General features: G+C 33.5%; 1 protein-coding gene across 38 annotated transcripts in view; it reads right to left on the reverse strand.

Annotated features, from left to right (window-relative positions):
• The window catches only part of RIMS2 (regulating synaptic membrane exocytosis 2), an 821,462-nt gene that overhangs the window by 269,671 nt on the left and 530,980 nt on the right, over positions 1-20,811 (reverse strand). For 26 of the 38 annotated variants that reach the window (XM_056823206.1, XM_056823209.1, XM_056823211.1 and 23 more), the window contains one exon: positions 18,935-18,991. The exons of 10 other annotated variants lie outside the window; for them this stretch is intronic. In XM_056823206.1, the coding sequence (XP_056679184.1) occupies positions 18,935-18,991 (57 nt within the window). The remainder of the gene's footprint in view (positions 1-18,934; positions 18,992-20,811) is intronic. 2 more of the 38 variants (XM_056823218.1, XM_056823228.1) reach the window with 1 other exon arrangement.

Here is a 20,811-nt window from a genome sequence, read left to right on the forward strand (position 1 = left end):
ATATGCAGAGGGTCTTTTAATTCTGACAAAGCTACTTAATTAAAAACTGCAGTCAAAAAATGTGTGAAATTAAATGTTTTTCTTCAGTTATACTATAAACTAATAATATTAACATACCTATATATTTGTCTGTAACATAACAAATACATACCAAAAACAATCCTTGTTAAAATATTATTCTCAATTATAAAGTTATTGTTCCAATATGTCACAGGTATATGAGATCCCATATAACATAATGAATTGGAAGCCCTCAGTGTCAGAGTAAGGAAGATCTGGGTTCCAGTCCTACCGATGATACATAACAGCTGTGTGATCCTAGACAAGATATTTTCCTAGTTTTCTGAAAAAAACTTTAAGACAAGGTACAGAGAAAGTATAGAAGGAATATTCCCAAATGCAAGTTCTTTATGTCAATTAAATGGTAGGCTCATCCCTATCACTATAATCTATACATTATAGTTTTAAGTACAAATTAAAGTGATGAAATTAGAAATTGGGGAAATAAATGTAGTGAGATACTCTAATACACCCAATATGACAATCACAAGAATCCCAGAAGGATTCTATATAACCTATTACTCGTGATAGTATAATTAAATACTGGTTAAGCTTCATCAATGATTTGTTAATTAAGAAAAATATATTAAGTACCTACTATGTTTATAAATCTTTGTTAGGCACTGGGAAAATTATGAAAGTAAAAAAACACAAGTTCCTTAATCTTAAGGAGTTTATGGTATAGTCTGACATTATTGCCATGTATCACTTAGCTACTAAGAGTATGTTTAAAGTTTACTATTAGTCTTATACATCAGTTTAGATAGCAATAATCACAGAAAACATGATAACTATACTTGAGTTCTATAGCTAAATGTTACATGAGAAGGAGTTCATCATTAGACATGATCATCTTAAAGATAACTCTGAGTGGATGTAATATATGAATTGGATTTTATAGAATGGCTAGGAGTTTAACAAGATAAAATGAAGATGGCAGTCCATATATAAAGAATAATATAAGAAAAGATACAAAAGCTAGAGAGTATACTGCATACCCAATGGAAAGAGCTATAGGAACACATAGGATGAAGAGGGGAATAATGAAATAAAGGCTGAAAAGATAGAAAATGTCAGTTTGTATTGACTTTGAATGAGGGACTGAAGATTTGGAATTTTACTTGAAAGGCAATAGGATGTCAATGAAGAGGCAGAGCAAAGGAATGGCATGATTGAATCTTAATATTTACATAAGAAAGATTATCATGGCAGTTATTATGACATTATGATGATGGTCAAAGGGGAGAGAGAGAGAGAGAGAGAGAGAGAGAGAGAGAGAGAGAGAGAGAGAGAGAGAGAGAGAGAGAGAGAGAGAGAGAGAGAGAGAGAGAGAGAAAGAGAGAGAGAGAGAAATAGAAAAGAACCATAAGGTCACTGACATCTGAATGCCATGGGAATTCTAATGCTGCAGATGAAATTTCAGTGATATGTACACAAGTAGGTCTGATGCTCATATATGTTAGGACTAGATTCTGGGAGTCTTATTAACAGAAGTTATATTTGTTGCCCTGAGAGTAAATAATATCATAAGAGAGAGTGGAGAGAGAGAAAACATTAGATCTCACTGAGAGTACACTGATATTCTAGGAAGGGTATTCTAAACTTGAGGTCCATGAACTTTTAAACAATATCTTGATGTTTTTATTTCAATATAATTATTTTATGCATTTAATTTTATACATTTAAATGAATTATAAGATGGATTCCAGAGACTTTCTCAGAATGCCAAATTGGTCTCTGACACACAATAAAGTGTAAGGACCTCTGTGATAAGGGCAGGAAGAGGATAAGGAGCAAATAAAGGAGAAGAGAAGATATAATTAGAAGTATAGGAGGGATGTCAGTAGAAAGTAATATCTCTGATATCAAAGGAAGAAAGAGTATGAATGGGTAATGAGTAATATTAGAAGCTTTAAAGAGGTAAAAAAAGACTGAGGAAAGATACAGGGCCACATGATTTGATGACTAGGAGTTCATTAATGAACTTAGAGCATGCATGGGGAGAAAGAAGTATCAACATCATTATCTGGATGTTGACAAATTTATATCATCTATATCCCCTTGAGGATGACTCTACCCTAAGGCTTACATGATGACTGGTGAGGCCCTTTCCAGAACTACCATGTCTTCACAACTCCCATTCACACTGTTCTAATTTTTACTGGCTCAATCACTGATCTGTCCCACCCTCCTCCAACTTTTCACTTCTCCTTTATGTGTTGTCTTCTCCCATTACAATATAAGCACCTTGAGAATAGAGACCATTTTCTTGTCTTTATATCTCCAATGCTTAAAATAGTGCCCAGGGCATAGATAATTAATAAATGCTCTAATTTATCTATCTATCTATCTATCTATCTATCTATCTATCTATCTATCTATCTATCTATCTATCCTATTCTAACTTATTTGATGATTGCTCACACCAACTCCTAATCACCATCCATTAATATACCATGCTGGTTCTGAGAAGTGGTACTTAAGGCTTAGTTAACTTAGAAAGATAAAAAATATATTCAAATGGTTCATTAGATCTATTTTGTGAACAGAAGATAATTCATAGGCTATAAATGATTTATATAGAACTTTAAAGTTTATTTTATTTATAACATTCCTATAAGTTTGATAGCACCACATCCACATTTACAGAAATGAAGAAACAGGAGGATGTAGGCTGATAAATTTGGGCAGTCACAAAATTAACATGAGTATCAAATATTTAGACTCTGGTCTGCCAACTCTAAGTCTAGCACTCTTTCTCAACAACAGTCTTAAGATACAAAATGAAAAATGGAAAGTCTATTGCAACATATTCTGCATTAAATTAAGTAGTGAATACTTTTTATTTATAGTTTTCTGTGTCTAGAACACCTTTACAACTTTGCCTCTTATATTCCTATGCATGTTTTAAGCTCGCTCATCTCATCAATATACTCTTCCCCTAGTGTCTCCAACTAACAGTTATATCTCCTTCTTCTGAGCTAATACTACTTCATACTGGTAGATAGAGTGTAGGGTCTGGAGGCAGGAAGAAATGATTTCAAATGTAGCCATAGTTACTTTACTAACCATGTAATCTTGGGCAAGTTATTTAACTTTCGTTTGCTTCTGTTTACTATAAATAGATATGATAATATCAGCTACCCTAGAGTTGTTGGGAGAATAAAATGAGATATTTGTAAAGTCTTAGCATAGCCTGGCATATGCCAAAGCCTGGCATAGAGCAAGTAAAATATAAATTTTAGCTACAAGTATTATCATTATTACCTTTCCTATTACTTTCCACATTATATAATGGTGATGTGAGTACATAACTTACCATTCTCTACAGCTCTACAAAAACAAGGACCATGCTCTCTTTATATCCACATTTCCCTCATTATCTCACATAGTGCACATAGTAAGAACATAATGTAGGGTATTCCAAGTTCCAAAATATAATATTATCAAGTACATATTGAGTTCTTATTAGGTCTTAGGTTACATTGTTTTTTTTTTAATTTTTAATTTTTTTATTAAGTTTTTTTTAAACTAATCTGAACAAAGAATATTTTCTAGCTTTAAATATGGTGTAATATATAAGGGAAAAGAACAAACATTTACTGAGTGCCTACTATGTGTTAAGCCCCTGTGCTAAATACGATTATATTTGATTCTCAGAATAATCCTGTAATGTAGGTATTATTATTACCCATTTTACATTTGAGAAATCTGAGGCAGAGATTAAGTGACTTGAAAAGAATAAATAATGATCATTATTCCTGGGAAAAAGGGAAGATTTTGAACAAAACAGGCCACGTGGATTTGGATGAGAACTGTAACTTCTTTTTAAGAAGTGCCTTATTATTTATAAAGTATTTGTTTACATAATTTTTAAAAAATGTATGATTGCCTTAATTACTCAGTTCAATAATGCAGACTATAAGTTTTATGAATGAGAAAATGGTCTTTCTTAATTAGAGATAGAAAAAAATGAATAATTCGGTATAAAACCTAGTAATGAGCCTCTTAGCATTTAGTTAGGTTGTTCATAACAACCCAATTACAATCAGTTGCCAGATCAATAATTGAAATTTTTTAGTTTGGAAGAACATACTAGAATTTGGGCTCCTCCTTCAATAATCCACAATCACCTTGACATCCTGAGGCTGCATCTACATAAACTTTAGTCCCTCTATCCACCTACCCACCTTTAAGTGGCACATACACATATCCAAGTGTATATATGTACATGTATATGTATATGTATATTGGCAGGTAGGTGGTCCAGTGGATAGAGTACCAGATTTAGGGTCAGCATTCAAATCTAGCCTCAGACACTTAGCTATATGGCCCTAGGCAAAACACTTAACCCTGCCTAGTATCTTTGCCAGGAAAATCCCAAGTGAAATCACAAGAAATTAGACATGACTGAAATGACTGAACAGCAATAACTAACTGTAAGCATATTTCTATTTCTATTTAGTTATTGTCAGAAATCTATTATATATTTTTTCAAAAATTTTATCAAATCTTTAACATTTTGCTGGTTTTTAAAATTATATTTGACTAGATTTGAAAGGGATATGTATAAGTGCCCAACAATTAAATATCTGCTAATTATTTCTCCTCATAATTCAATCAGTTTTTCTTTAAGAACATAGATGTAACATCCAGTATGGATATAATATTTATAGTGTCTTGTACTTTATATAGTTCCTCCACATATCACTTTTGATCAGGCAAGTTTTAAGGTTGCTTTGTTTGAGATTGCTAACTCCACTTTTTAAAATTCATTTGAAGCATAATAAATTGTGTTCTACTTTGTCATTTTAGATCCTTATATTTCAAGTTTGTTTTTAGGAAAAATTACATATTAATAGATTCTACTTTCTAATCTATTCTGCTATGCTACATTCTATTTTAATTCATAATTATATTAGTAATTTTATATTTTCTTCTATCATATTCTCTTATAATTTTTATTCACTTTTATTCTTCCCCTCTACCAATTAAAAGGTAAAAAAAGAGAAAGTATGTAATAAGAAGATAGAAAAAGACAAAGCATGTGAGCTACATTAATAATCTATATAATTGTTCTTCTCCTACTCTTTTGCATCTCCTCACTACCCAAACCTTGGCCTCTGGTCATATATATATATATATATATTATTATATATAACATATATATTCTTATATATATATAACATATATATATAACATATATATTCTTCCTTGCTCTTCCTCTGAAGATCAGACTTCCTTTCACTCCTCTTTACTCTTTCCCTTTTGAACTAAATATACCTTTAGACTAAACATTTTACCTTGAGTTTGTAGTATCATTTCCATCACCCTTCCTGCATGTTTGTATGTTTTTTTCTTGCACAATTTATGCTAAACAAGGATTTCCTTTCAGTTTTCTTCATTTTTTTCCTAGTGTATTACTTTTTTTCTCCCCAAACTTAAAACAAACAAACAAACAAAAAAACAGGACAAAAGCATAAACACAAAAAAACCTTTGTGTTTAATTTACTGAGATCTCTTTGTGGCCTTTGAAGACAGTAATGTTCTTTTTTTTTAAACCCTTACCTTCCATCTTGGAATCAATACTATGCATTGGTTCCAAGGCAGAAGAGTGGTAAGGGCTAGGCAATGGGGGTTAAGTGACTTGCCCAGGATCACACAGCTGGGAAGTATCTGAGGCCAGATTTGAACCTAGGCCCTCCTGTCTCTAGGTCTGGCTCTCAATCCACTGAGCTACCCAGCTGCCCCTGATAGTAATGTTCTGAAGAAATCTTTGTTGCTTTTCTTCTAGTTAGAAAGTGAGCATCTCATCATTGTTTTGTCCATCCTAATTGCCCAAATGGGCTTATCTTTTTATTTTCTTCTTGACTGACATTTTTATTTCAAAATTTCTACTCAGCCCTCCTCTTATCAAGAGAAAGTTCAATGTTCTTTTCAAAGTCCATTTTGTTTCCTATAGGGTAGAAGCTTACAACCAAGAATAGTTTACCCTGCAGGATTATAATTTGTTTTTGCTTTGGGGATATTTTATACCATGTTTTGTTTGTTTACTTTTCTCCTTTGGATTAGTTGCACCATGCTCCTGTATGACATTTTTGATTGTTCTTTGGAAATTGAATGCTTTTGGGCATTTTTTTCCTTTTTCTTACAGTTCTGGGTTTTTTGGTATTTTCAGTCCAGTGTTTCTATGATAAAGTAATTATTGGGATCTTTCCTTTTTTACACTTTTCACCTCCTGTTTCAAATAAATCTGGATAGTTAATATGAAATGTGGCATCCATTTTTTTTAAACCTTGGAAATGGCTTTCAGGAAGGCCAATGACTCTTAAAAGATCTCCCTTTGGCTTATTTTCAATGCCAACTATTGTTTTTATTAGTGGAAATCTTAAATTTTCTTCCATTTTTTCATTCATTTGATTTTGAATATTTCTTGACATCTGATGAAGTAATTGAGTCCATTTTTCAAGAACTCTTTGGGTAGTTTTCTACCTTCTGTTCTAATCTACTTATTCTTTATCTAATTCTTTCTGCTAGAACTCTGAAGTTTTTATCTGTTGCTTAATTTCTTCCAACCACTTTTAGAAACCTTATAGACAAGCCTCTTCCAAAGTACTTCTTGTACTTGTAGTTTTATTCTTATATTACATTTCAAGTTCCTCTTGATCCATAATATGTCTTCATTGTTTCTTATATTCTGGAGCCTATTATAAATTCTAGAACTCTTATTCTGACTCAAACTCATATTGACCAGTTGGGTCAGCATTAAGTTTGGCTTCATATGCCCTTTATGATTCCAGGAGACATGCTGAAGGATTGAAGGTATTATTCTAATGTTATCAGTTCAAGTCCCATCCTGATGTGCTTCCCCTGATATCAAGCATCAGTTATATCAGTAATATTACATAAACCATTGGTGTCAAACTCAAATAGTATGGGTGGCCATTAAAGCAAGCACAGGAATTACTAGACTGCATACTTAGAAAAACATATCAACATTTTGTTTTATTATATTTTTTATTTATTGTACTAAATTTTCTCAATTACATATTTATCAGGTTTAGGCTGCATGTCACAGGTTTAATACTTCTGCTCTAAAAAGTGACAGTCACTATAACCTTGCTAAAATGAATATCATTTATTAGAACTCCAATGTCATTTAACCAATTAAAATAAATTAGATTTTTACAACAATGATATTTTACTAAAAACATGGCAAAGAACAGAAGTATAAATACAAAGTCTCCCCACCTCAAACTAGGGGCACATTCTGTCTTATATCAGCTTGGTCTCTAGGGAGAGAGGACTCAAACTTCAAATGGTTGAATCAAAGAACTCTCCATACCAGGTAAACTTCCAAATGCAATATAGCCAAAGAAGCATGTAGAAATTAAGATCTCATTGTCTATATGGTGCTATGTCAAGTAAGGCCAGTCTGTGGAAGCTTGGTCTTTTATTAGGCTCCATTATCCACAAACTCTTACATGGTCTGGAGTTCTTGGACCCCTGCTTTTCTATGGATTTTTTTGAAGCACACAAGTTCACAGTCTAAACTGACAGGAAATAATAGATATAGTAAGAGGATGGAAGCAACAGTAAGACCATGCTTGTGGTTTCACATTGATCTCAATGAGAATAGGAAATTGATGGTGCTGTCCCTATCCAGGAGAGTGTTTACAGCAATTATTGCCATCTTCTTTGGTCATAGTTAGGCAGGAAAGTGATGTATTTCATATGCCTGGAGTTTTTGGAATATACATCAATTTCTGGCTTAGCAGCCAATCAAAAAGGCAGGAAGTAGAAATTATCTGAGACCCACGTCCTTGTGTTTCGAAATCAATACACTCAAAAGATGGAGGTTTTCTCTGACCTGTCCTTCATAACATTTCTTTTTACTCATATGACCAGAATCAATTTCTGATTGAAAAAATTAGATGAGATGAGCAGGCCCCTCTTGGTACTTGCCCTTCTGCAATTTGAATGCTGTTGTCACTGCAACTGTGGATTAGGTTGACATGGGCTAGGACCTTCCCTCTACTGAATTCTTGGTTCCAGCCTCAAAATGGACTTTGGATATGTCCTCTATTTGCCTCTCCTTGCACAAAAACCCAAATCAAGAATTTACTACATCCTCTGTAGGGACCCTAGTAAGTATACATTGGGTCGAAGATATAATTATGCTGTCACATAATGTTGTGAATTCCTAGGCACTGTGTTTGTCCTATATACTGACTGTGGCTGCATCAAGGGCTCCTTTGGACAATGGCTTCAAACTTCTTTGGAAGTCTCAAGTGTGTATCCATTGTCTAGCTCTATCTTCCTGTTCACTTACCAATAAGGACTAATTCTGACAGTTACTCTGCCAGGCCAGGGCTCCTTCCCTGGTTTTTCTCTACTCAGAACATATGCATTCTTCTACTAGTCTTCTTGGGCAGACCTGAACTAAGGGAAGCTTAATATTATTTCTCTATTCTTTATAATAATCCCTTTCATAGGTTTTTAGAACTTTCCTGGAATGTCTGTGAGAGGGCTGGGTTCTTCCATGCATTTTCACGTCATGTATTTTTCATTTCTTTTTTATGATTTAATTTAATTTATGTACTTAATCACTACCACCAATAAAAAATTAACTAAATAAGTACATAAAAAGTTATATGTAAAACCACAAATTCCACATTGCTTACAATTTGCTTAAAATATGTAAATAGTATATGTGTACTAATAAAAACATCCTCTGCTTTTGAGTTCCATTTGAATTTGTTTTATTTGGATACTTTTTTCTATTGATTTTGTGACTGTTGCTTTTTAAAGCAGAAACAATCTGTTTCCAGGACCATACTATTTCCAAAACCAAGTCTTTCCAACCTGGTCATACCCAGAACTTTTTGTTCTAATATCACAAGATACATTATGAGTATTAACTTAAGACTTTTATGGAATATTCATGCCCTCTAAACCATTTTTGTCCTACTAGAAATTATGTTTGTACTATGTGTATCCTCTGGCTTATATATACTACTAACTTCATGCAGGGAAGTTGGAGATTGTCCAGATAGTTATCATACTTAACTAGTCTAAGAAGCTATTCATTTCCTTAACTTCATTATTTTTTGTTATATTTATCTAGCAGTGAGAAGAGAAAATTAAAGTTTCATGCTCTCATTAATTTGATCTCTATTCCCATCTGTATCTCATTTAGCTTTTCTTTTAAAAAATATGGATGCTATAATACTTGGTGCATATAGGTCCAATGTTGATAATACTTCACTATACATAGTACCCCAATTCCAACATAATATAGTTAGCCTATTCATCTCTTCCAATTATATCCATTTTAGCCCCAAGTCTGTCAGAGATCATGATTGCCATCCCTGTCTTCTCTGGATCAGCCAAGGGATAGTATGTTCTGCTTCAGCCCCTCACCTTTACTCTAAGTGAGCCTATCATTTTCAGTGTGTTTCTTGTAAACAACACATCAGGCCCTGGTTTGATCCTTTCTGCTATCCATTTTTATCCCATTGATACATTATCCAATTACATTCAGTATCATAGCTACTAGTTTTGAATTTTCATCTGCTCTGTTCCTCCTCACTAATTTCCTTTTTCCCACTATATCCCTCCTTAGATATCCAATTTCTTCTAATACTAATTATCACCCCGTTTAAAAAATCCTCCCTTATTTTCTCCCTTTACTCTCTTGGTTCCAAATTGGCCCACCTTTCCAAATGACCTTCCTTTGTCCCTTCCCCCATAGTTTTGAATTCTTATTCTATTCATTTTTCCAAAAATCTCTACTTCTTGATATGAGTTCCATTCTAAAAATCCCTTCCCTACCTTGTCGTAAAAATCCCTCCTAATCTCCTAACTTTATCTACCTACCTCTTGATAAGTATATCCCTCCCAAGCCCCTACATTATCACATCTCCTTCCCTCCCATTTCTCTGAACATTAAGAAAATATTTACTCTTCTAATTGTGTATGTTGTTTCTCTTTATTCCAGGTCTGATGTGGATATGGTTCTAGTACAAGCCCACCACTTCCTCCTTTTCTTTTCCATAGCAATTATTCCACTTATTCTTCCTCCAAAGGAGATAGCCATTCCACTCTACCTCCTCCTTATTTATTCCCCTACCATTTTAGATCATTATATTATATTCACATGGACATTTGAGTCTTCCATCCTTTCATTCCTCTTCAAAATCTACAGGCAATAATGCATTCCCAGTGGAAATAGATTACACTTTCTGATATAGTAATTAGTTTGATCTTTCAGGTTGCTTATGATTAGTCTTTAATTAATTTTGTTTATTTCTTATGGCTTGGATTTTCTGCTGAGTTCCAGGATTTCCCCCACAAATAGTTTAGTTTGTTAAATATCCATTTTTTAACTTATATAATGGTATTCTTCTTTGTTACATATATTATTAGTGGATGTAAGTAAGCTCTGTTCTTTTGCTCTACAAAATTCTGTGTTCAATGACCTGCGGTACTTTAACATTGTAGCTACTGTCTCAGGTTATTCTGAATATAGCTCTGTAAGGGTGAAAATCAATAGTTGGACAATAATTTTATGAAATTATGTGGTTGCCAATATTTATTATATATTGAGTCAGAAACTTATTTACAAATAGAGAGGAAACAATGAAGCTGAGAAATGTGAAGGGGATAGAAAAAGTTATCTGTCCTATTTAATCCATGCAGAGATTAATTAGCTCTCAATCAGGTAGGCCAGTAGTGAGTAATCATGCTGACTCCTCCAAGATGGAAGCTAGTTTCTCCAGAAACTAGGAAAGGAGTCAGCCTTTCACTCACCCCACAAAGTAGTCCAAGAGTCAAAGTCCAACTTGGAGCAAAGTCCCAAGCCCACAATCCAAGCCTCAGTCTCCAGACTGCCAATCAATCCCTTGAAGACTCTCTCCAGTCAGGAGACTATCTCCACAAGACTGACCCAAGCCACAGGATTCATGACTTTTTATAGTGATTTCTTATCCTTGCCCCCCCTTCACAGGGGCCAATCAGTTCCCAAATCCTCTTGCACAGTCCAGAGGACATTATTTGTGGGAACTATTTCTCACCTTCTGGAGGGGGGAATACTCATCAAAAGGGTTCACAGATTCCTGGCTGATTGAGTTTCTGAGATTGTAAACTCTGATCATTGGATTCACAAGTTTGGGACTCAGTTAAAAGGCTAGAGTTCTCTAAGAAAGTGACTTGTGAGTTTTCTAATTATCTTGATAGCTTCTCACCTAGTACTAAATAAGGTGTTCAATCTTTTGATGATTCAAATCAAAAGTAGACAAAGGAGAATTAATCCTTTCTTTGAAATATAAGTAGTGGTACTTAAGTTAGTGTTAACTCAAAATAGACAAAGGGAATAAAGGATTCCCTTTCACAAGGGAAAACTCAGAGAGAACAAAGAATTCCCTTTTATAGCTCCACAGCATTTAAATTGATTTTCATTTGTTGCTTGTAGTATTTGACTCCTTAACATGAGACTTATGGAACTTAGCAATGATCTTCCTATGCATTTTCATCTTTGAGTCTCCATGTGGTGGTGATTAGCATATTCTTTCAATTTCTATTTTACCTTCTGATTCTAGAATTTATGAGTAGTTTTCCTTGATTTCTGGGAGTAAGGTATCTAAACTCTTCTTCTGATTGTAAATTTGCAGGTTCCATTTTTTTTAATTGTTTCTCCTTGATCAATTTTAGGTCAATTGTTTCTGTGATAAGATGTTTCATATTCTCTTCTATTACTTCATTCTTTTGATTTTGCTTTATTGTGTCTTGTTGACTTAAGAAATTGTTAGTCCAATTGTTAGTCCCTTGTCCAATTCTAGTTCTTAGTACATTATTTTCTTCTGTGAATTTCTGGATCTCCTTTTTCCATTCAGGTGATCTTTCTTTCAAAATTCTTTTTATTCTCTTGCTCTTATTTTTTTCTAATTTCCCACCAACCTCTCTCATATTGTTTTTGAGATTTTTTAAAAAAACTCTTCCAAATTTCTTTTTCATCCTGTGGCTATTTATTATATTTCTTTGTTATTTTTGAAATAGGTATATTTACTTTATTGTCCTCTGAAGTTGAGTAAAAGTCATCTCAGGCCCCATAATAGCTATCAATAGTTGAGTTCTTTCCCCTTTGCTTGCTCATTTTTATTTTTTATTTTTAAAATTTTAGTGGCCAAGCCAAAAGATTTCATTAGTGACTTTTTACTGGACTCAAAGAGATCCTGTTGTACTGAGGTATATTATCTCAGGTTTTAGGAATTCTTTGTAATTTACCTTGGTCCTATTTAATTATTCCTGTTTTTATATTCCAAGATTTGATGTAATCCTAAATCAACTGCTCAAGCCCCAATATGTGATTGACCTCAGGTATTCTCCACAGAGCCCATAGGCAATTCTTACATTGCAACCACAAAGAGCCAGACTACCACCTCTCAGTGTGACAGCAACCCGGCACTCTATCATCCTTGAAGTGACCACAACTGATAAGGCCCCAGGCCCAGAGCAATCATACTCACCAGTACATGTTCCTTTCTCATTCTTCCTCTCCTACTACCACAGTCTGGGGCAGAGCAGGTATCCAGTGCATGTTTTTCAGGCCCCCAAAGTCCCTTATTCTGGCCCAGTACCTGTAGACTCCACAGTGTTCACTCCTCCAGTACCCAGTTATGATCCAGCAGGGAACTCCAGAGTAAGGGCCAGCAAATAAGGCTGCTTTCAGGGTCCTCTAATGGAGAATTCCAATATTAACCTGAGGATACAGGCTCTAGGGCTCAGCAAACAAAGTGAGGTTGCCAATCCTGCCCTGGGGAAGGTTACTCTGTGGATTCCATTGTTTGCTCTGTTCCTGCCCCAGGGATCTAGAGTACTGAGTGTCAGGCCAGGGAGGTCAGAAACCATTTTCCCAAGTTGTTCATCTTCACTCCCAACTCCTGTATGCTTTTGCTTCTTTTAGTTCTGATTCTATGAAGTTATTTTGGTTTGGTTGTGGGAGGTGTTAGGAGGGTAAGAAAGTTTCATGTTCTATTCTGCCATCTTCTCACAATGTATCCTCACATTTTCATGTTAAGGAGAAGCCTATAAGTTAATATTTATATGGAACAAAATTGCTAAGACATGGTAAAAAGATTACTCTTCTTAGGGTCAAAAAGACATGGACTCAAGCCATGTAATCCTTTAGTCCCCTCAGACAAATTACCGAGAGTGTAAGTTGATAATCAGGTATGCCAGTTAGCTTTCATAGAAAGATTTTTCTTGTGTGTGTGTATGTATGTATGAATGTATGTATTTATTTATATAGCTATGCATAATATATGTGTATGTATATACACACACATTTAATAGTGCTTCTGTATAAATTTTATACAAAACTAGACATTAGATAACTTGAGTGAGCTTTTTCAATCGAATTAGGAAATTCTGAAGTCAGAAGCCTGACTGCATAAAATTAAGTAGAAAATAAGAGAAAAAAGTGGAACCATTGATTATAGCTGACTCTCAAGGAGTTTAGTCACAAAAGTGAGAAGAGATATAGAAAAGGTTACATGAAATAACAGCTTTTCTGAGGCTTGTGTAGACAGTAGGGAAGCAGCCAATAAGATAAGGAGAGACTGAAGTGTAATTATAGAATGAAGAATCCTGCTAGAGAAAAGAAGAAAATAAAATTACTTTTGCTTTGATAAGGAGAAGGATCACTTCTTTATGTGTCAAGGTAAAAATAGGAAAGGGTTGTGAAAGGTATTTGAAGTATGAGGAATGAGGAAGAGGAGATAAGATGGAACATGTTCTCAATTTTTTGTATATGTGTGAAATATAATACAAGGTTTACAGATAGAGATTCTTGGAAGGTTTGAGAAGGCATGAAAGCTAAGATCAGAATGGGTTTTTTTTGGAAACAAAATATAATAAAGAACAAGGAGATAATGTATATAATTAAAACAAAAACCTTGAACCATTACACAAGTAATAGAAAGACTTAAAGGATAAAATTACTACAAGGAATCTAGATTAAAGTTGAAGATCATAGTAAGGGATGGAATATGCACCAAAAGAAAGATTAAATTGGGTAACAACTAGTAGTGTTCTTTTTAATATCTGTCTTCTTTAATTTGACAATCTCCTTAGAATTTTTTCAAATATTTCATTTTGTTTTCCTTCTTTTAGTTGAATACTCCCTCTAAGATTTTTTACAAGCTAAACACACACACACACACACACACACACACACACACACAGGCTTGAATTCAATGATCTTCATCTTTCCTTTACCATCCTTTAAACATTCTTAACCTTTTTAATGTCCTTAAAGTTCTTCTTAAAATACAATGATTGAGACTGAAAAAAAAATGCTCAAGTTATACTATCAAAACAGCACAGTGATTTTTGCTTCCAAAATATAATGCCAAATATATCACAAAATACGTAAAATATTTCATTGTTAAGGCAAGTCTCTACACAGACAAAGTCATAGACTCCTTATACTATTATAATAAGGTTCCCATGAACTTAGATTTTTCCAACAATTTGATAATTGTATTTTAATAAAATTGTTTTCCTTTTAAATTCCATGTGTTTTTAATTCATTTAAAATAATATTCTGATAAAGGGTTCAAAGGTTTCACTAGACTGTCAAATAAAAGGAAAAAAAATTTAAAAAGGCTAGGAACCCATTCATTGGAATAGGAGTTAATTATTTTTGTTAAGAAAAAAAAGATGTCATGAATAAAAAAATCTAATTTTCATCTTCTCTATACACTGAGTCTGATCTGCAGACAATAGCCCATTATTGTTGAGTCCACATTTAAAATGTTTCCAAGTTGGTAAATTTTTGTTAGAAGTCATATTTTCTTTGCAATTAGATGATTCCGAGCCACTTTCAAACCACAATGAGACATCAATATAGAACTTTATTGGAGAAGTGAAACATATAATATTACTTTTCTAGTGTGACTCACTTAATCCCAAAGAGTTGTATATGAAGTCATTATGTAAATAAAATGCTTACTTTACATTTACTGATTCTTCATAGACATTTTTCTTCACTACTGATTCTTTTGTAATTAGCTTTATCATATATTTTTACTCATTTTTTCTACTTGAAACCCTTGAAATGGATACATTTCCTTGATTTAATAAAGCCAACAAATGGTAATCCAAAAAGTGTATAATTCAACTTTATAACACTAAAAAAAAATCCCTTCCTGTCTATCCATATCTCTTTTAGTAGTAGTAAATTGGCCTTACTTGGTGGTATTTTGGTGGCATAAATATGACAGTAGGCAAATATAACCACAATAAGGTGGCCATTACCCTACTTCAAACCTTTTTTACCTCTCACTTAGACTATTATAGTTGGTTGCTATGATATCTCCTTGCTTCGTCTCTCCCCTCTACAATCCACTATAGCAGTTATGACATGTAATCATGTCACTCCCTTGCTCAGGAGCTTATGTATCCTAATTACCACTAGCATTAAATAGAAACTCCTATTTTTGGCACTTCACTTTTTGGTTCCTATCCCCATTCCAAAATAATTACTCATTACCCTTTCACATACTTGATGGTCCAATCAAACTGGCCTACTTCCTATCTTTATCCCCCTATATTACCGTGGTCCTTTTATATTTCTGCTTTTGCACAGGTTGACTGTCCCCTAAGCCTTGAATACATACTTCATTCATTCCCAACTCTTAGAATCCTAACTTCTCTTCAAATCTGAATTCAAGATTCACCTACTAAATGAGGTTCTGGCTACTAGTTATTTACCCCATTCATCTGCCTATTCACATTACCTATACTACCTTGTATTTACTTTATATATTTTTGTATATATTTTTTGCATTAATCAACAGTAAAGGAGACAGAAGAGTAGCCAGGTGTAACAGGAAAAGGATAGGGATAGGATAAGATTTAAGAGAAGTGGAAGGCTGTCTTTAATGGATAGGCTAAGAACTCTAGGGAAAGGATTTTAACAGACAGAAGGCAGAGGAGGAACAGTTTGGAAGTGACAATGGCTAAAGTGAGTGACATCCTGTAGGAGGCTTTGTTCTTCCTGTCCAGAAGGGTGGAGAAAAGGTGGCTTGTTGGAGCTTAGCTACTTCAATCTGACTGTGGAGAAGGAGAAACCCCTAAATCATCTTTGAAGGTTCTCTGACTAGGAAACATCTAGAAAAGGATCTGAACATATTTGCTGTGCTTTCCAGAAGGTTTTATCTAAAATCCTGTCAGATTGGCTTTGAGGTTTTACCTTTGGGGTCAGAAGCCCTTTGGGGGACTTAGCTGTTTGAGAGCAATCATAATGGGATTTGGAGACATAGATAGGTAGCTTAGTCAGCTTTTGGGGAACACTGAGATAGAAATAGGGAGCTGGTAAGTTAGCCTGAAAACTTGAAGGCTCCCTCTTGTGAGGGATGTATAGGGTTGTGGGGTAAATAACTAGATCCCTTAGAGTTAGGGACCCCTTGTTCTGATCCTGTTTGTATCCCCTCTTATAATAAAAGAGATACTGATTTCATACATCAATTGTCTTCAAGGCATTTGGGCAACTGGTCCAGTGAGAGAAAGTAATTCTGCTTTACTCTCACTAACCAGAGGTTATAATACCTAGAAATCATGGCTGGGTATTCAGAGGGACCTCTAAGTGGAAGCTATCCAGTTGGGATATATATCTTTTTTTTACAGGCAAGTAGAAGATGAATCTGGAGATAAGAATGTCATTGATCCTCACAACAACCCTTAAAGTTAGATGCTATTATTACCCATTTCAAAGTTGAGGAAACTGAGATAAACAGAGGTTAATGACTTACCAAAGTCATACAGCTAGTATGTCTTTAAGGCTGAATTTACACTCAGGTGTTCCCAACTCCAGACCAAGTGGTCCATCCACTTGGTACCTAGCTACATTTGAATTCGAAGGTTAAGAAAATTGATAGAAGGAAGATTGGTAGATGGGACAAATCTGTGAAAGGTAAGAAGTTGGTACAAAGTTGAAGAGGAGGTAAGTGTGACTAGTGGTGGAGTCAATGAGACAAAGCAAAAGAAGCTGAATAGGGTTGTCAAGTTATTTTAAAAGTACTAATTAACTGCAAAAGTTTTAATCAAGTACTTAGAATTGAGGTATAAACACTCATAAACAATTCAAAGAAATAAGGCTAAAAATATCAACCATTATGTTAAACAAGAGTGAAATCACAATGTATAACTATTTTTTTCCAGAGAGAGTGATGTCACCCCTAGAAGTGAAACTTAAGGAAATCAAAGAATGTTTTTCAGATCTCCAAATTATAAAAGAGAATGAAAACACATCACAAGCCTAGAACAGAGACAAGGAATAGTAATAATGGGTATTTCAACTATAGAGATATCAGCTAGATTTCTCTCAAACTAAATTAATTGCTAAGAACTTAAATGAATATACAAGGAACCCACCAATCAATTTTGACTATAAATGTATAGAAAATGGAATCAAGGTCACATGACAGAGGATAAAATAAAAGTGACCCATGGTCAGAGATCATCTTCTTCCATTATAAAGCAAGATAAGAATGGATGGAGCTGGAGAAGATTTGAAAACAGTCATGACAGGAAATAATAGGGTCAATTAAATAGGAACAAAAGGATTGATGTACAATGGTACAGTTAAGATTTAAAAAATTTAAGTATAAGTTAAGATCAGAAATTTGCATGTGATTTCTTGAATTAAATTGGAAAATTTTAATTAATTTAATTAAACTAATTATTCAACAATTATTTCCTGAGAATCTACTATGTAAAACACTGAATTGCAGCTTGATGATGGGGAATGATAGAAAGATAAGTAAAACACAATTGTGTTTTGCTTAGGCTAATAGGAACGAGCTTTTCCTGAACAAATACCAATTGCTAGAAATGGAAAGAAAGCCAAGACTTCTTCTAAATGTTAGACTGAAGTAAAGCTAAGCCTTAAAATGTTCCTTAAATATACAAAATGAATAGTCAGTATGGATGCCTGAGGAACTCCTATAGTTCATGGTGAGATGAAGTAAATAATACTCCTACTAATATTTATAATTGACAATTGACTATACTTTGATAATCTATTTGGAAAGAAGTTCTGTGGTATATAATCCTTAACCTATAATGAAATATCCTAAATTTTTTTCTAAATTAAAAATCAGTTATACTTCAAAAACTCATAGCAAGCAATCTTATAAGAGCTAACCATGGCTCTTATAACCATATATTTAGAATAAGATACCTTAAAAATGAAAAAGTAAAATTAGTGCTCTTACAACAAACCCAGACAGGGTTAATAGTACAAACCAACACTGAGTTTAAAGGGAAAAGCAACAAGAATTGCCAACACAAAGAACAGTTCAGAAGTAGAACCAAGGAACCAGGAAGAAGTCATAATAATTTTAAAATTCAAAAGTTAGAAATATAGCAGTAACAAATATCAAATAATATAAACATATTATATTAAAGTAAATTACTTCTCTATTTTTCTTGATGAAAAATATCAGAAAACTTAAAGCATCACTTACTGCCAAAGACATCAACTGTCAATGACTATGTTTGTTTATAGATTGATCTGCTTTGATATGATATTTAGGATTTTGATTACTGATATCCATTTTTTATTATAACTGATTAGTTACTTATAAATGTTTTTCAAAGGAATTTCTCCTTTAAAACTCCATACTTAAGTTCTATCAATTGAAAATAAAAAATGTTATGCCTTTTTAGGCTTGCTATTTTTTAAAATGGTACTTCTATATTTCTTATGTAATAAATTAGTCATGAAAAGACTTGTAAATTTAATTTTTCATATAAAGACACAGGTACATTCAACTCTACACACACAGACTCAAACATAGAGATCATATACCTTACATCCCTGTGATGGTGATCAATGTATCTGGAGCGAGGTAGAGTGAGATAATGACTTCAAGCATGGCAGAAACAAGAATATAAACATGAGACTCAGAAAGGAAATGATAGAAAGTAGTTTGATCAAATTAAAATGAAGTTTAGAAGGATAAGTGGGTGAGAATATCAAAAGCTAAATATAATGACTGATGACTTTTTATGTTCAATATATTTACAAATGATAAATGTAAAATTGTTGCAGGTTCAGTCTTTTAATAATTCTCATTCATAAAACCTAACTTACCAATAATTAAAGCATTGCAAAAGTAAGATACTAAATTTTAAAGTAAAAGCATCAAAGCATAATATTTTCTTTACAAGGTACAAACATATATACATGCATACATAATTACTTAATAGCAAACTATATCATTATAGGGATATAAGGGACCCAGGATGGAGAAAATTATTTTGAAGTATCTGAAGAGCCCTCATATAAAAGAGGGATTTTATTTATATTGTTTGGATTCAAAGACTAGAATTAGGGACAAGTGGCTGTAATATTCAATATGAGAAAAAACTTACAAAAATCATTAAGGAAAATAAAACACTAAATTGGGAGGTTGTGGATTCCCATCACCAGAAGTCTTTAATTTTAAACACAAACACATCTCTTCCCTCCTTAAAAACTCTTCACTAGATCCTACTATGTCTGATAGTTGTTGTCTCTGTATATCTCATCTCTTCTTTTTATCTAAATTCCTTGAAAAAAGCAATCTATTTTAGGTTTCCCTATTTCCTCTCCTCTCATTCTATTCTAATCATTCTAAAATCTAGCCTCAGAAATTGTCAATCAACTAAAACTGTTCTCTCCAAAGTTTTCTCTAATGATCCCAACTGCCATTTTAATTGGGTTTTCCTCTATTCTGACCACTCGTTTCCTCTATGAAGCATATGATAATTGTTGACCACCTTTCTCCCCTGAATACCCTCTTCTGAGTCTTCATGACACTGCTCTATCTCGTATTTCATTTTATCTACTCCTTTTCAGTATTTTCTGTCGACTCATCATCTATATCATGACACCTAAATGTGAGAGCTTTTTCTGAGATTGTCCAAGACTCTTCTTTTCTCTCTATACTTTCTCATTAGGTGATCCTATCAGATCCCATGAGTTAAATTATCAGTTCTCTGCAGATGTCTCTGAGGTCTGTGTATAAATTTCAATCTCTCTCTTAAGCTACAATTCTAAACCATGAACTGCCTTTTGGATATCAAACAGAAGTCATCTCAAGCTTGATATAGCCAAAATAATAATTATATTTCCTCGAAGAAGCCCCTGAACACCCTTATTTCTGCCATATGTACCATTAACCTTCTAGTCACTGAAATTCATCTGGTTTTCTATTTATAGCACTAAATATATGTATATGTATATATATACATATGTATATATATATATGCAAACATATATTCTCTTCTCTCCAGTTACATAGAATGTAGAATGCACTCTAGTTCAATCCTTCATCACTCTCATCTAAACTACTGCAATATCCTACTGTCTTCCTGTTTCACTTTTCTCCTCACTACATTCTCCACAAAGCTATCAAAGAAATTTTCTAAAGCTTAGGCATATGTCACTCTATTACTTAATAAAACTATTGATTCTCCATTATTTTAAAATTAAATATAAACTCAATGGTTTGCTAATTAAGGTTCTTCACAAGCTGGCCCCTATCTATTTTTACAGGGAAATTATACCATACTTCCCTCCAGGCTCTCTTTTTTAGCCACAATAGTTTACTTGCTGATGATCACACATAAATCTCCATTTCCATTTTCCTTGTCTTTGTACTGGTTGTCCACCACATCTATAATACTTTCTTCCCACATATA

The sequence above is a fragment of the Monodelphis domestica genome, chromosome 3 (genome assembly GCF_027887165.1).
Source record: "Monodelphis domestica isolate mMonDom1 chromosome 3, mMonDom1.pri, whole genome shotgun sequence".
NCBI lineage: Eukaryota > Metazoa > Chordata > Mammalia > Didelphimorphia > Didelphidae > Monodelphis > Monodelphis domestica.